The sequence below is a fragment of the Quercus lobata genome, chromosome 5, assembly GCF_001633185.2.
Source record: "Quercus lobata isolate SW786 chromosome 5, ValleyOak3.0 Primary Assembly, whole genome shotgun sequence".
In the NCBI taxonomy this organism is placed as follows: Eukaryota; Viridiplantae; Streptophyta; class Magnoliopsida; order Fagales; family Fagaceae; genus Quercus; species Quercus lobata.
In genome coordinates this window covers 23,969,571-23,985,180 of record NC_044908.1, presented here as the reverse complement: position 1 = coordinate 23,985,180, position 15,610 = coordinate 23,969,571, and the positions used below count along the sequence as shown (strand labels likewise).

General features: G+C 34.9%; 2 protein-coding genes across 3 annotated transcripts; both read left to right on the top strand.

The window, feature by feature from the left end:
- Window positions 1-5,038: 5,038 nt before the first annotated feature.
- Window positions 5,039-8,792, top strand: LOC115990219 (receptor-like protein EIX2). The gene is made up of 2 exons (XM_031114066.1): window positions 5,039-6,857; window positions 8,502-8,792. The coding sequence occupies exon 1, from the start codon at window positions 5,039-5,041 to the stop codon at window positions 6,854-6,856; it is 1,818 nt and encodes a 605-aa protein (XP_030969926.1). The 3' UTR covers window position 6,857; window positions 8,502-8,792.
- A 2,305-nt stretch (window positions 8,793-11,097) lies between these two features.
- On the top strand, window positions 11,098-12,042 carry LOC115988713. Of its 2 annotated transcripts, none has more exons than XR_004091630.1 (2): window positions 11,098-11,513; window positions 11,990-12,042. XR_004091630.1 is itself a non-coding variant. In XM_031112322.1 (2 exons), exons 1-2 carry the CDS (start codon window positions 11,223-11,225, stop codon window positions 11,888-11,890), a joined length of 348 nt encoding a protein of 115 aa, XP_030968182.1. In that variant the 5' UTR covers window positions 11,098-11,222; the 3' UTR covers window positions 11,891-11,971. The 2 variants fall into 2 exon arrangements, 1 of the variants encoding a protein (XP_030968182.1); XM_031112322.1 differs by lacking the exon at window positions 11,990-12,042 and adding an exon at window positions 11,834-11,971.
- The last annotated feature ends 3,568 nt before the right edge of the window (window positions 12,043-15,610 follow it).

The window sequence follows — 15,610 nt, the reverse complement described above, 5'->3', positions numbered from 1 at the left end:
GCATGATTGTGTTTTGCACTTTTAATTCTTATTTATAAATTTTATACTCAATTAATCAGTTTTCGAAATAAATTCTATTGTTCCTTTAAATTTTATTTTTTTAGTTTAAATAGCAATATATATATATTTTTTTTAACATTTGTAAAGCAAATCAGTCAATAGTTAGAAACAACTTGTAGGATAACTTTTTTTTGTTTTTTTTTTTGTTTTGTTTTTTGTTTTTTGTTTTTAATATGAATTAAGATGACAGAGCTTCTAAGCGTTCAAGAATGGTGTTAGAAGGCCATATATTCCAATTGCTTTCTTTTCTATGTCCAAGTTCTGCCCTCTCGAAATCAAGGGTTCTTCCATTTCTTCTTTGTGACTCTAATAAAATATATTTTTTTAACATATTGTAGCATTTATTGGTAAGAGGGCTGCTAGGCACTGTTGACATGGCCCTCCCAGTTGTATTGAATAATTTTTCCCATAGTAGAAAGTTACTTTCTTACCTCACACATTAAAATTGGCATGTAGAAACATTTTACAAAAATTGTGGGTGTAAATGGCATTGTATTATCTTAAAAAAAAAAAAAAAATGGTAAACAATATACATTTCGCCTTCAGATTAAAAAAAAAAAATTGTCGAAGTTTATATCATACTAATTAGTTTTGTGATGTAATTTGGGACAGATTTATTATTATTTTTATTATGAAAAGAAAATATAAAAATAGAAAAGAATTCTAATTTGAAATTAAAAAGTATTCGCGCATAATGTGAAACATCAAATTTCCATGAAAAATAGAGTATATTATGATATAAATTCAAATTTCCACTTCAAAAGCAACTACCGATTAACCCAAACTAAAATCAAAACAATGATATAAGAGGAGAGGACATATAATGGAGAATCAATCTATCAAAACACCAAAACATATCAACCTAAAAAATTGTGGCCAACACCCCAAATAATTGGGGTAAGGTCATTGCCAACGCGATAATATTTCATACTATTCGAATGACTATAATCATTTGAAGTCAAAATATTACGCACACATTCGGGCATTACAGATGCTAGCTGGAGCCTGGAATAAGGAAAGAAAAAAATAACTAAACCTTAAGGGTCTGTTTGAATTGAACTTATTGTTGCTGAAACTGAAAACTGAAAACTGAAAGTACTGTAGCAAAATAATTTTTAAATGTATGAATAGTATCATGGGACCCATTTTTAATATTTTTTAGTGTGTAAACAGTGATAAACAGTGCTGTTACAGTACTGTTACAGTGCGCTACAGTGCTTATTGTCCCTGGAACACGTGAAGTGAGGAAAAAAAAGAAAAGAAAAAAAAAAGAAAAACGCAGCTTGAATTCAGCAAAAAACACTGAATCCAAACGGTACCTAAACCCTAAACCCTAAACCAATGATTTATCAAATGACCAGGGCTATTTCAAGTCAAAAAATCTTTAAACCAAACCGCACGCATAAGCCAAACCTGACTCTACGTGTCTTACTCATGGTTTTAAAAACCGGTACGGTGAAAGAACCGAAAAATGAGCTAATTACCGGTTTTATGGTCGGACCGAGGTTCGACCGATGGTCGAACCGGTGACGTCATAAATAATTTAATTAATATTTATTTAAATTATATAAATAATTAATAATTTTTTAATATACTAAAAAACATAATTAAGCTCATGACTAGCATATTACAAAGAGTTCACTGCCACACATTTACTGATTTACAACATTTATCAACAAGTCATTGAAAGCCCATCAAAAAATCCTCCTCTAATTAGGCAATTGTAGGGAAAAACAGTTAACAATTTGCACAAAATGATGACTTGGATTATCATTCATATTATATTCTATTCAATAGATACACATTCATATTCTATTCAACAAACTCAACAATTTATACAAAATGGTAACTTGGCTTATCATTGTCCCTGCTTTGCTTCAAATCCACCCAAGTTACCATCCAACCCCAACCACAAAAAATGTAGGACATCCAAACAAACTCAACTCATCTATAGTTTTGTCTTCTAATAAAAAAATACACATACCACAACAATAAGTTCATTAGTCATTATATTTACATCCAAATGACAAATGAAAAATAACAAATAAGTTCATTACATCCAAATAGCAAATAAGTTATAAAGTTTCAAAAAAACTACTAAGTTTTAACTTTTAAGACCCAAGCTTCATTTGTCATGAAGATCGCACTTACCCAGTGAAGTCCAGTGAAGTGAAGGAATGGAGAACCTTAGATGATCGAGAGAAATGAAAAAAAAAAAAAAAAAAACAGAACAAAAGAAAATTATCAAAATCAAGTAATCAAAATCAATTAATCAAGTAATAAAATCAAAAGAAAAGAATGTTACCTTACCTGATGAAGCCGAGAAGCAGAGAGCAGCAGAGCACTTTAGAGGGCGAGACCGAGAACCCGTAAGGATGAGAAGGAAAAAACCCAAAAAGAAAAAAAAAAACCCAATACTTCAAACCCGTGAGCTTGAGTGAGGCGGAGAGGAAGAAAAATGTTTGAGGCGGAGAGGGCGAGGCAGAGAGGAAGAGACTAGAGAGTGTGAGCTTGAGTGAGGCGGGGAGGGCGAGTCAAAGGGCAGAGAGTGTGAGCGGCAGAGAAGGCGAGGTAGAGAGAGTGAGGCGGAGAGGGCGAGGAGAGAGGTGAGGTGGAGAGGGCGAGGCGGAGAAGGCGAGGCAGAGTGTGAGGCGGAGAGGGCGAGGTACAGAGGCAGTGAGGGGGAGAGGGCGAGGTACAGAGACAGTGAGGCGGGGAGGGCGAGTCAAAGGGCAGAGAGCGTGAGCGACAGAGAAGGCGAGGTAGAGAGAGTGAGGCGGAGAGGGCGAGGTAGAGAGAGTGAGGTGGAGAGGGCGAGGCGGAGAAGGCGAGGCAGAGTGTGAGGCGGAGAGGGCGAGGTACAGAGGCAGTGAGGGGGAGAGGGCGAGGTACAGAGACAGTGAGGCGGAGAGGGCGAGCGGCGACTGGCGAGGCAGTGAGGCGGAGAGGGCGAGGTCTGAGCTTGGGTGAGGCGGAGATGTTGAGAGTTTGAGTCTGAAAAATGGAAATGACGAACACAAAATCAAAATGAGAGTGAGGCAGTGAGCTTTAGGGTTAGGAATGAGGATTCCAGCCTAAAATGACGTAGTTTTGTTGTTTTAGGCTGGAAAAAGACAAAAAGAAAATTTAAAAATAAGTAACCGGTCAGAAACCGGTTTAACCGCGTCGGTTCCCGGTTTTTCGGTTGAATCGGCCGGTTTTTACTGTTTCGCGGTTTTTATATTATTTGCGGTTTTTTAACATAACCGGACCGGATTGAAGGCCGGTTTCCGGTTGAACCGGTCGGACCGACCGGTCCGGTCCGGTCCGGTTTTTAAAACTATGGTCTTACTTCTTTTGGTCATATTATTGACGATGTGAGCCTTGGTTTTGTGTTTTGAGTCTTTTTGACACATTTTATTTTAGGGCACATATTAGTAAAACTTTTTCTTTATTCATGGTGGGAATGCTGTAGCTGACAAATTGGCAAAGCTAGCCAAGTACTCCCACTGTCAGGTTTGATATGATGACATACCCTATGATGTGCAGCAACTTGTACTGGTGGACAATAGTTTCCATTAAGTTTGAATGAAGTTTTGTCTTGTTTCTCCAAAAAAAAAAAAAAAAAAAAACAATTCTTGTGGAAAAACTTTCATCATTGACCAGCCCATTCCGTTCTGTGGTTGTAAAATCAGTGATCCCACCGATTAATATCCATCCTCGAACATGGCTTTCGTTTCATAAAAATCCCTCAAGACACATTTTTAGCAGCATGGATTTCAGTTTCGAGATAAACTCCATGAGTAATCTTACTATGCTATTTCTTCTACTGTCCATGTTTGCGTCTTCCCCTTTGGGGATAATCAAACTCAGTTCATGCAGTGAAGTTCACACTAATGTCAAATGCATCCACACCGAAAGAGAAGCCCTTCTCAGCTTCAAGAAAGGCCTCACTGATCCTTCAGGTAGGCTTTCTTCTTGGGTTAGCGAAGATTGCTGCCAATGGAGAGGCATAGAGTGCAACAACAAATCATATCATGTCACCAAACTTGACCTTCGGAATGCGGGCCTAGGTGGTAAGATAAATGCTTCTTTGATTCACTTGAAATATTTAAATTACCTGGATCTAAGCGCGAATGATTTTATAGGAATTCAAATTCCTGAATTTTTTGGCATGCTAGAGAACTTGATATATCTCAATCTCTCTTACGCATCCTTTTCTGGGCGAATTCCTCCTCATCTTGGCAATTTGTCGAGCTTGATACCTCTTGACCTTAAAGACAATGGCTACCTTTATCCAAATTTGGATTACTTCTCGCCACTCTCTTCCAGAAATATGGATTGGTTGTCAAGTCTCTCTTCTTTGAAGTACCTAGATATGACGGGAGTAAATTTCAGTGGTGTCGGAGCAGATTGGTTGCAAGCAGTTAATACGCTTCCTTCCCTTCTTGAGTTACATTTATATTCTTGTGAGCTTGAAAGCCTTCCTCTTTCCCTTCCGTTTGTTAATTTCACCTCTCTTTCTGTCCTTGATTTATCAGACAACCAATTTAACTCTTCCATACCTCGGTGGTTGTTTAATCTTACCAGCCTCACAAAACTTGATCTTGGTGATAATGCTTTACAAGGTACCATTCCATACGATTTTGTGAACCTAAGAAATATTGAGGACCTAGATTTGGGTGGAAATCAAAAAATCAGAGGTCAATTGCCAAGCTTCTTTGGAATTTTTTGCAAATTGAAGACTCTAGATCTTTCAGGGAACAATTTTAGTGGCAGTATTGATAGTTTATTAGGTAATTTCTCAACTTCCATGAACAATAGCATGGAGTCCCTAGATTTGAGTTTTAACAGGTTGGCAGGGAAAATTCCTGATTCATTGGGGAGGCTTGGAAGCTTGACCAACCTCAATCTCCATTTCAACTCTTTTTCGGGTTCAATTCCATCTTCTATTGGCAACTTGTCATCCTTGCAACTATTTTCCCTCTATAATAATGAGATGAATGGAACCATCCCCGAAAGTCTTGGACAACTCTCAAAGCTAGTCAGTTTGCAACTTGATATGAATTCCTGGGAAGGTGTCATAACAGAAGCTCATTTGATGAATCTCACAAGACTAGAATATTTTGCAGTAACAATTGATAAAAACCAATCTCTAATTTTCAATGTGACATACGACTGGGTTCCTCCTTTCAAGCTCAAAAATCTTGAACTAGCAGGTTGTCTAATTGGCTCCAAATTTCCTATATGGCTTCAAGTTCAGACTGAGCTTACAGAAGTCACCCTTAGGAACGTCGGAATCTCAGGAGCTATACCTGAGGATTGGTTCTCTAAGATATCTTCTCAACTCACTTCCTTGGATCTATCAAACAACCAGATCAGCGGGAAGTTTCCACAACACTTGGTATTTCCAAATGTAACTTATTTTGATCTAAGTTATAATCGCTTCAAGGGTCCTATCCCACTTTGTTTTAAAAATGTAGTCCAACTGTATCTTGAAAGCAATTTATTTTCAAGCCCTATCCCGTCAAATATTGGTGATCTAATGCCAAAGTTGCAAATATTAGATCTTTCAAAGAATCACCTTTTTGGTACAATTCCCTTGTCCATACCAAAAATAGAAGTGCTTGAAATACTTTCCCTGGGGAAAAATCAGCTTTCAGGGGAGCTTCCCCATCATTGGAATGATTCACAATTCCTAAAGGTTGTGGATATTGCATATAACAACCTATCTGGAAAAATTCCAAATTCAATGGGTTTCCTAAATTCCCTTGAAGTATTAGTGTTGAGCAACAACAATCTTTATGGAGAAATTCCTTCTTCGTTGAGAAATTGTTCTCTTCGGAGCATTGATCTTGGTGGAAATTATCTCTCAGGAAACCTTCCATCATGGATAGGATCGCACGTCTTAATGCTACGCTTACGTTCAAATCTATTTAGTGGAATCATTCCTCGACAATGGTGCAATCTTCCAAGTCTTCACATCCTAGATCTTGCACAAAACAATCTTTATGGTGGCATTCCAGTTTGTTTGGACAATTTGACTGCTTTGATTTATGGCTACAACAATAGTTACTTTGGTGTTCTCGATTATCAGGAGGAAACAATTTTAGTGACAAAAGGACAAGAGCTTTTATATGGTAGAATTCTTGAGTTTGTTAGTAGCATTGATCTTTCAGGGAATCATTTGGCGGGAGAAATTCCCAATGAACTATCACGCCTCATAGAATTGGGTACAGTGAACTTGTCAAATAATCATTTGACTGGAAACATTCCTCAAGATATTGGAAACTTGTGGCGGCTTGAAACGCTTGATCTCTCTAAAAATAGTCTTTCTGGTCCGATTCCTAAAAGTCTGTCTTCTTTGACTTTCTTGGCACACTTGAACCTGTCTTTTAACAACTTGGTAGGAAAAATCCCATCTGGTAGTCAGCTCCAAACACTAAATGATGCATCCATATACAAGGGCAACCCTTCATTGTGTGGGTCTCCCCTTCCAACCAAGTGTCCAGGAGATGAAACATTTGATGGCCCAACTATTACCAGCAGCAGTGTTGATGACAAACAAGATGGAGATGATTATGAAAGGTTATGGTTCTATGTTAGCATCGGACTTGGGTTTGTTGTGGGATTTTGGAGTGTTTGTGGCACCTTAATAGTGAAGAAGTCATGGAGGCATTGGTTTTTTCAATTCTGTGATGACATCAAAGATAGGATATCACTTATAATTGCATTGAAAGTAGTTCATTTGAAAAGAAAATTTGGGTTGGAAAAATTGAAGTCTGTAGATGGAAAGACTTTTTCAGTTCGTAATTGAGGTATGTATGGATTTCTACAAGATCTTAAGTAGAAAAATTTTGTTCTTTGTTTTTCTCTTTGGGTTTTTGGTTGTTATAAAATTGTTTTCCTTTGTAGTTGGCCTGTTTGATGATTTGCCCGTGTTCTTTTTCTTTTGGTTTCTAGGTTTAGATTTTTGGATTATGGGGTTTTGATTGATTAATTTGAAGTTTATGTGGATATTTGGGATAAGATGTCGAAGACTGTTTTGAATTTTTTTTTGATTCATTCTCTGTTTGGATTTATGATTTTTTTTGGTTGTGTAGGTGATATGTTTGATCATCTATATTGTCAACTTCTATTTTAGAGACTATTACGTGTCTAAACTCTTTCAGTCTATTTTTTCTTGCCTTTAGAATAATAATGAAGATTGTGGTTGATATGTTTCGCTAGTGGGATATATGTGTGTTCAATAGTACGAACCTATGCCTATCTCTGGCACAGTATGCCGACATCCGAAATATACGTCAAGGTTAAAATCTTTGAAGAATTTTTCAGCTTCAAATGTAATTATTATTCAATAGAAGGTCAGCCAAATACTTAACCCGAAAAGACAAAGCATAAGTTTTGTTTAATGCCTTGTCTTAAAATGAGCATTGGTGTTAATCTTTATTGAAGCCGTTGGCTTGTGTTTTCTTTGCGAGAAACATCCTTAGTCAATTAACATGTGTGTTTGAGCTGAAAAGTTGTATTCTCAGCTCAATGCCTAATATGTGTCATGATTTAGTCATTTATAAAAAGCAAGCTGCTATGTGGTTTCCAGTATCCTCTTCATCTTTACAAAGTCATGGATTGGTTGCGTCAAGGCTTAAAATTTTTATACCATCTCAAAAAATCAAAAACAAAAAAAGAAAAGAAGCAGACTTGAAATTTTTGTGTAGTTGTTTTCTTCAATTGTTCACTTGATGGTTAAGAAAATGTATGTAGCTCGAAAGAATGACGCGATGTGTAGGTTTGATATTTTCGAATATGATTCTTTTAGGAAAAAGTTTACCTCAAAACTGGTTTGGACTTTAATTTGTAATTTTTACTGTTATATTTGTAATGTCTGAGCATAAAATTAAAGAGGGTTTTGTTAGATTCTTTTCATACATTGGCTGCGATCCAGAAAATTGAAGTGACATTCAGTTCATTCATATTTTATAGAATGGGGTCTAGTCTAATGGATATTCTCTCTTTTTTTTATTATTTTTTTTTATTTACTTACTTAGAGATTAAAATGTTTTATTTATTTTTTATTTAAGTATGTTAGCTTAGAAAAGGCATAGAGATATAGTTAATCAATTTTGGTACCTGGAACCTTGAAGTATTTGTGAGAATATGTTTTTTCTACTAGACTCTTATCGAGGTTATAGTTGAACAAAGGACATGAGTAAAGCATGGATTGTGATATTATTATTATTAATTTTAGTATTGGTTTTAGAAGACTTGAGTTCATGTGCTAAGATGGATAACTAAAAAAAACCTTTAAAATAGAATATTGGTATAGATATGTCAATGTGAACTATATATTCTACGATTAATGGTTCATGTTGATTTTGTGAGACACAGACAGCATTTAGTTTTTGTATTTAGTATTTAAAATGTTTTTGCTAAATTATTTTTGAACTCATGTTTTGATGTAGAAGTCACACAATCGCAATTGGATGACCTCCCTGAAGGTATCATGAATATGGATATCCACTAGTAGAGCAAGGATGACCCTACAATGGATTGCCACATCTCTTCTAATCTGTCTCTTGATGTTGTGATGTTGTCATTTCTAAACATATGAACGACTGTTGTTATTATTATGAAATTTGGACTTGTAATAACAGTCTTATTATTATGATTATGGAGCGTGGCCCTTGGACATGTAATATCTTTATTATATTTTGGACATCATTTATGGAAGTACTTTTATTAACTTTCGATGCTATTTTGTGATTTACATTTTCCGATGGACTCATGGTGGAGGCACCATAGAACTGTGGCATGACTAGGCATCAATTGACTGTGGGGAGTTTTGGTTTCCAGGAATACATCAAAGAGGAAAGTTAAAATCAAGCAAGAAAATTGCATCCCACAATTGAGGTGGGTTAAAAATTAAAATTAAATTGCCGTGTCCCAACATGTAAAATCCGAAATAATCCCAATATAGGAAAAACATCTTGGTGTCTGCATCTTATTGTCTCTCAAGGTTAGTTTGACATAATTATAGGAGGGCAACTTTTATCTGTTTGCATACATGCATCAAATGGGAGGTTGCAGAAACATTTTGTGAACATATTTCTACTCTCAGGTTTGTTGTTTCTAATTGATTTAGAGGAAGACAGCTTGTTATACTGTCTGCTTAATTGCTGCTAAAATCAATAGGAGCTGTAGTGAATTGAGAAGAGAAGGCCCAGGATATGGCTTTATTTTTGTGTTGGTAAATAATGAGTGTAACTTCATGATCATGTTGCATTTTCTGGAATGGAGAAACCAGATGCCTACCACATAAAAGTCAAAGTCTTCACTGAGGTCTTCAACCAACATAATCCGGTACCTAAGATTCGGCGTATGTTACAATTTAATGGCTGTTTTGCGTACAGCAAGAAGAAGTAAGTCTTAGATCAAGAACATTGGCCACACACCCAGGACCTGTATTATTTACTTCCCAAAATTTGAATTGAACCAAATGTTTCTGACATTCTATGGCACGAATATTACTAAAACAACCTTTGTGTATTATCTGCATCCTGCAATAATGCAGCCTATTTATGCAACCTGAGCAGCAGTCTCCAGTAAATATTCTCACTCAGCTAAACCCTTGACTCTTATGTTTTTACTTGCATGTAAATTTTCTGATAATGCTATTTGAATGAACTGTTTCTTAGTGGTGTAAATTTTCAGACGACAACAATGAGTCAAGATTACTCTGTAAACTGTAAAGGCGTTGTTTCCCATACTTGACACTAAAAGAGGCAATAGTTCAAGACAATTGGCAGAAGTTCTTCCGGATAATCACTCATCTCTTTCTCCCCTTAGGGTCAATCTTTAATTTTGAAGCTTCTGAGTGAAGTTATCTGAAATGAGAAAAAAATTGTTTATTCCAGGAAGGAAAAATATGCAACATCAAAATCATGAAACAATTTGATTGGTTATTCTATATTAGATGGAAAACCAAGCAATGAAGAACTTTTGGCACCTTGTTCTTCCAGGATGTGTAAATTATTAAGCACAGAAAATGTTGCAATGCAAAAAATTGAAGTTTCTAAGGATTACTCATTTGGTGAAAAGAAGTTTGAAATAAATGGCTCTTTGGTAATTCAGTTTAGTGAAACTTGAGAATTCGAAAGTTTTTGAAGATCAGCACACAAAATGCTCGAGTTGGTTCAGCACTGCTGCATATAGATGATGGGACTACTCCAAAGATGCAAGCTCAGTTTCTCAGGCAGAAGAACAAAGGTGTTCAATCTGATACTGTGCCCAGTGCTAAAAGAGGAATCCAGAGGATCTGGTAAACTGATTCAGGTGAAGTGTTTTAACAACATAATGCAAATGAAGTAGTTTATGGTAATGTTTCTTTTGATTGTATATGAGACATATTTAGCAAGGAAACTAGAAAGGAGGCTGGCTTCTAACACAAAAAGAAGTGCTTCCGCTTGTTAACTGCAAAACAATTTAACTTTGACATGGTTATAGGTGACTTTGGACAGTTGGACTGCTTCGATTACAAGTCATTTTGCCATTTGTTTTCTGTAATACTTCTAGAATTTTCCCTCCTTACTTTGTAAGCTCCTGAAGAAGCATTTCTCAACAGGAAGTGGTTTCACTATTTATAATGCAGCCTATTTATGCTGCGGCTAATGCTATATGTTCTTTCACAGGAGAAACAAAAGAGATGCAACCTGAGCAGCCTTCAGAAAAATTTTTCGCCCTGGTAAACCCTGGACTTTTTATCTATGTATATGTTCATATTTAGATGTAAAGTATTTTCTGATAATGCTATTTGTGTGAACTATTTCTTGGTTATGGGAATTTTCAGGCAACACAAATGAATCAAGATTCTTCTGTAAAGGCATTGACTCCTATACGTGACACTAAAAGAGGCAATAGTTCAACTTCAAGCCAATTGGGAGAAGTTCTTCCTGCTAATCTCTTATCTCTTTCTCCCTTTAAGAGTCAATCTTTAATTTTGAAGTGTCCGAGTGATCTTATCAGCAATGAGAAAAAAATTTTGACGCCTGGAAGGAAAAATATGCAACATCAGGATCATGAAATAACTTATATGACTGGTTATTCTATATTAAATGAAAAACCAAGCAAAGAAAAACTTATAGCACCTTGTTCTGCTAGGAAGCGTAAATTATTAAACATAGAAAATGCAGCGATGCAACAAATTGAAGTTTCTCATGATCAGTCATTTGGTGCAAAGAAGTTTGAAACGACTGGCCCTTTGGGTATCAATTCAGTTAATCTTGAGAATTTGCAAAATTCTGATGGCATCAGCACACAAAATACTCAAGTTGGTTCATCAGTACTGCATAAATAAAGATCAAGGAACTTCTCAAGAGAAACAAGCTCAGTTTTTCAAGCAGAAGAACAAAGGTGTTCAGTCCAACCCTGTGCCCAGTGGTAACGAGGAATCCAGGGGATCTGCTTTTCTGATTCAGGTGAAGTGTTTTGACAATATAAAGTAAATTATTTAGTTTATGTGATTGTTCCTTTGTTGTAAATAAGAAATATGTGGCAAGAAACTAGACAGGAGGCTGGCTTCTAACACAACAAGAAGAGCTTCCACTTGTTAACTGCAGAATAATTGAACTTTTAGATGGTTATTACTTATTGGTGACTTGAAATGTTTCTGATTATATGCCATTTTTTCATCATTTTCTGTAATACTTCTAGAATCTTCCCTCCCTTCTTTGCATGCCTCCTAAAAAAGCATTTCTCTAAAGCAAGTGGTTTTCATGGAATTTTACATTGGATGCAGAACTATATTAAAGCAGTCATGTTTGTTTGTGTTTCTTCTCTGAAACCAATGAGCTAGAGGCAATTCTTTGACTCACCAAGTTTTTCGTATTGCTTTCTTGTTTAAAATGTCAATTAAGAAATTGGTTTTGGAATTTGGTCAAACCTATGCCTACAGGTTAAAAAGAAGCTTAGTGCAGAAGAATATAAAAAAATATTTGTGGAGTTTATGAAGGCACTTAAGTCTAAAGAAATGAAGATAAGTCATAAGTCAAGATTTACAATCCACTGTGAGATTATTCTCTGGACCAGAGAGGCTTCATCTTCTTGAAAGGTACTCATTGCTATTTAATTTTAATACTATTGGCGACAATTGCCTATGTGGCTATGCATCTAAAATTTGACTTGAAGGCTGAGGGTTCATCATAAGATAGTACATTCTATTAATGCCATGATTGACATTGGTTATGGATTCTATTATTGATGGCATAGGTTGGGTGCTTCATTCAGATACTAGTGTAAATAAAATTCTTTTGGTTTATGATATTGATATTTAAGGACAAAAAAAAATTATCTACCCTTTCATTTGTGTATTATGCTTTCTAAATGTTGCTAATATGGTATGATTGATAAATGTTTAAGCCTGAAAATGACAGATGTGAAACCTTTTATTTGTTGTTTTTCTATTACATTATGCATAAGAATGTCTCCCCTTCACCTAGTCTTTTTTGAAAATTGAAATATCCAAATTTATCTTCTTCATACATTTTGTTTCTTATATTCAATAATTGTAGCATTTCCGCTCTCACCCTTGCTATCGTCATTTGTGAACAGGTTTAAGGACTATCTTCCTGCAAAGTATCATTCTCTGTATGAGCAGCATCTTGTAACAAATAATGACAAACTTTGACGTGCAGTATCGTTCTCTGTATTTTATCCAAGTTTTTAATTTTTATCCAATCAAGTAAGCACATTGGGTTTCTAGAACAATATATGAGAGGGATTGGGTATTAGCAGGATAAAGGTTGAGTTTTTCAATCTTGAAAATTCTTGTATCTCTTGAAGGGGAAATGTTAGTATTTTGCTTTTTTTTGTATGCGGTGCAGCTCAAATAGTCAGACAACCTTAATATCCCCATTGTAAATTTGGCTTGGAAAGCCAAGGGATCCGTTTGATGCAGATGAATTGTGTGAGTAATTTTATAGTTGTGGAACTTTGTTTATTAATTGAGATTTGCAATTAGTAATTACATTTTGTGTTTGGTTAGTAATGTTTTGTTGGGCTTACCTGCAGTTTTGATGGTTGCTTTTTGTCCAGGAGGAAAAGGATACTCGTATAAGCAACTCTTTTGTAGCGTGGTGAGTCCAATCCTATGCTTTGTATGGCTTTAGAAGAAAGACTGTAAGCTAAGAAAATGCATGGGAAAAAGGCAACCTCAACTATTTGCTTGTGGGCTTCCACAATATTTAGTAGTGCAAGAGAGTTTGGATTGCCATGAATTGGAAGAAGAAAGGAATTGAGTAACATATGCATGATTATACTAGCAATATTTCTCAACGAAGAGACGGTTTTCTTTTGGTATTATCATTATTATTACTTGTATAATGAAGGAGAGATACATATTATATACTATTTCAGCCCATACTTGTATAAAGCTTCCCTTTTGTTGTATTTTAGATGTTATTCTTTTGACAATGTACATAGTTCCCTTTTGTTGTTTAATTGTGGACGGAATCAAATTAAAACTTGGCTTTGCCAAAAGCCTTGTAACTTAATTGGTTGACAACTTTCGGTATGTTTATGGTATTTCAGGTTCAATCCTCTCTCCTCATTGTAGTTGTCGAATTATTAAAAAAAAAAAAAAAAATCAAAGCTTTTAATAAATTAAAAGTAAAATAAAATTAAAATAATCTATTCAAAAAGTTATTGTTAACTAACTAAAGGAAGGAAAAATCTAAGTAAATTTTTCATGAGACTCATCTGAGGAGTGCTGACAATCATACTAAGAAGATCACGTTTGCATTAAATTTTAAATAGCTGTTAGGATTTATAACAATTCTTTTCTGACAGTCTGATGAGTCAAAGCCCATTTTAGAAAAGAAAAACAATCTTAAATGGCCTCTATCCTTTTGGGCCGGTTATGGTACTTCCTGTGTCTCCAAGCAAGTAAGCCCCAAATTATCCGATTATTTAAAAAAAAAAAAAAAACTACCTAAAGTTTACCGACTTACTGTGTGGAAAAGGAATTGTATGGTTTACAGTTTACGTTATGACTTATGACTCTGGAACGAGTCACGGGGTGATAGTTGTGGAAGAACTTTGGCTTACCGTGTGGGACCATTAAAAACAAAAAGGGTGATCAACCATTGGAAAAAGGTATACTGAGTGGAGGAAAAAAAAAAAGAAAAAGAAAAAGAAAAGAAAAGGAGGTTTGCATGAGCAATTGAGAATGACTAACGAAATTGGCGGAGTTCTTCCACTCACTTGAGTCATCATCATTGACCTGACCACTGACCAAACCAATCTATCTAGACTACAGTTGGTTCAAACTTGAAAAAAATTTGAGTAATATTAATTGTGTGTCATAACTTGTCACATGGCGAGTTATGAGAGGTAAAAATGTGTTCCCACATGACCCATCATCGCACATACAACTTACTTATAAAATCAAAATAATAGAAAATGTTGACAGATGAACCAAATTAGCACTATTCAAACATTTAGATATAAAAACTGAAGCTTGTAAATAGGAAAAAAAAAAAAACTTTGATATCTCATAAGCAAACCTCTTTATCTCAAAGAGATTGATTTTATTTGGAACTCGTATTTATCAATTTTGTAATAAAAAATATGTGACGCACATAACAAAAACAAATATTTAAATTTGAACTTGAAATTGAAACTTCTAGACAAAAATTAACAACTCCACTTTTAAAAGGACACACAAAATCTCTTTAAATTAAAATAAAAAATAAAAAACCCATACCTTCAAAACACTCAACTCGTTAATTAATTACCCTTGGCTAAAGCATATCTCATGTTCTACCACCGTAGTTGTGCAATCCCCAAGTAGCCTCCAACAAAAGCCATTATGGTCAAAGCAAATCATCCACTATGAAATCTCAACCCAAGTATTAAAATCCTCCGATTCAACAAATTTGAACCTTTTCCGCTTTTCTACCCTAATAATCACAGAAGCATACCATTAAAGTCACAAAATTTGAAAAAAAAAAAGAATTAAAAGAGATTTTAATAATGTGAAAACTATACCTCATTGTACTATTTCTTCTTAGAGATAGATTGCTTCAAGGATTTGCTTTTCCACCTACAATCCTAGAAAAGAAAAGAAAAATAAAAACCTAGTAATGTTTTGTTACACAATGTAATCAATTTAGAAAAATGAAACTACAGATTTGGAATTGAAATCAATCAATGATACATAAATCCAAGAGAGAGTTAAATACACTTAAATTGTCCTTTTTGCTAGAAGAATTTATAAATTTATCTCTCCAAAATAATAAGGAAGAATTTATAGATTTATCTCTTTGCAATAATTATAAAAGTGACATAGACAAAATTGTGAAAATGATAAATATTTCTTTCTTAAAGGAGTAGCAATTGTATGTGGCTAAGGTGAATTCAAATATAAAACACATGTATTGAATTCTAGTGGATTGTGAGGTGAACTTTTTTTTAACGTACATTTGAAAGTGATGAGTGGGAGTAGTGAGTTTTATTTTATGTATTTGTCCCTAACTTTTATCAATACTTAAATGTAAGCTGTAGAAGTATTTTTGAA

Excerpts from the sequence above, each read along its gene's own strand:
- LOC115988713 (XM_031112322.1), top strand. The coding sequence starts at position 11,223 with ATGCAGCGATGCAACAAATTGAAGTTTCTCATGATCAGTCATTTGGTG. Across the intron at positions 11,514-11,833 it reads GATCTGCTTTTCTGATTCAG|AACTATATTAAAGCAGTCAT; the intron begins GTGAAGTGTTTT and ends CATTGGATGCAG.
- LOC115990219 (XM_031114066.1), top strand. The coding sequence starts at position 5,039 with ATGAATGGAACCATCCCCGAAAGTCTTGGACAACTCTCAAAGCTAGTC.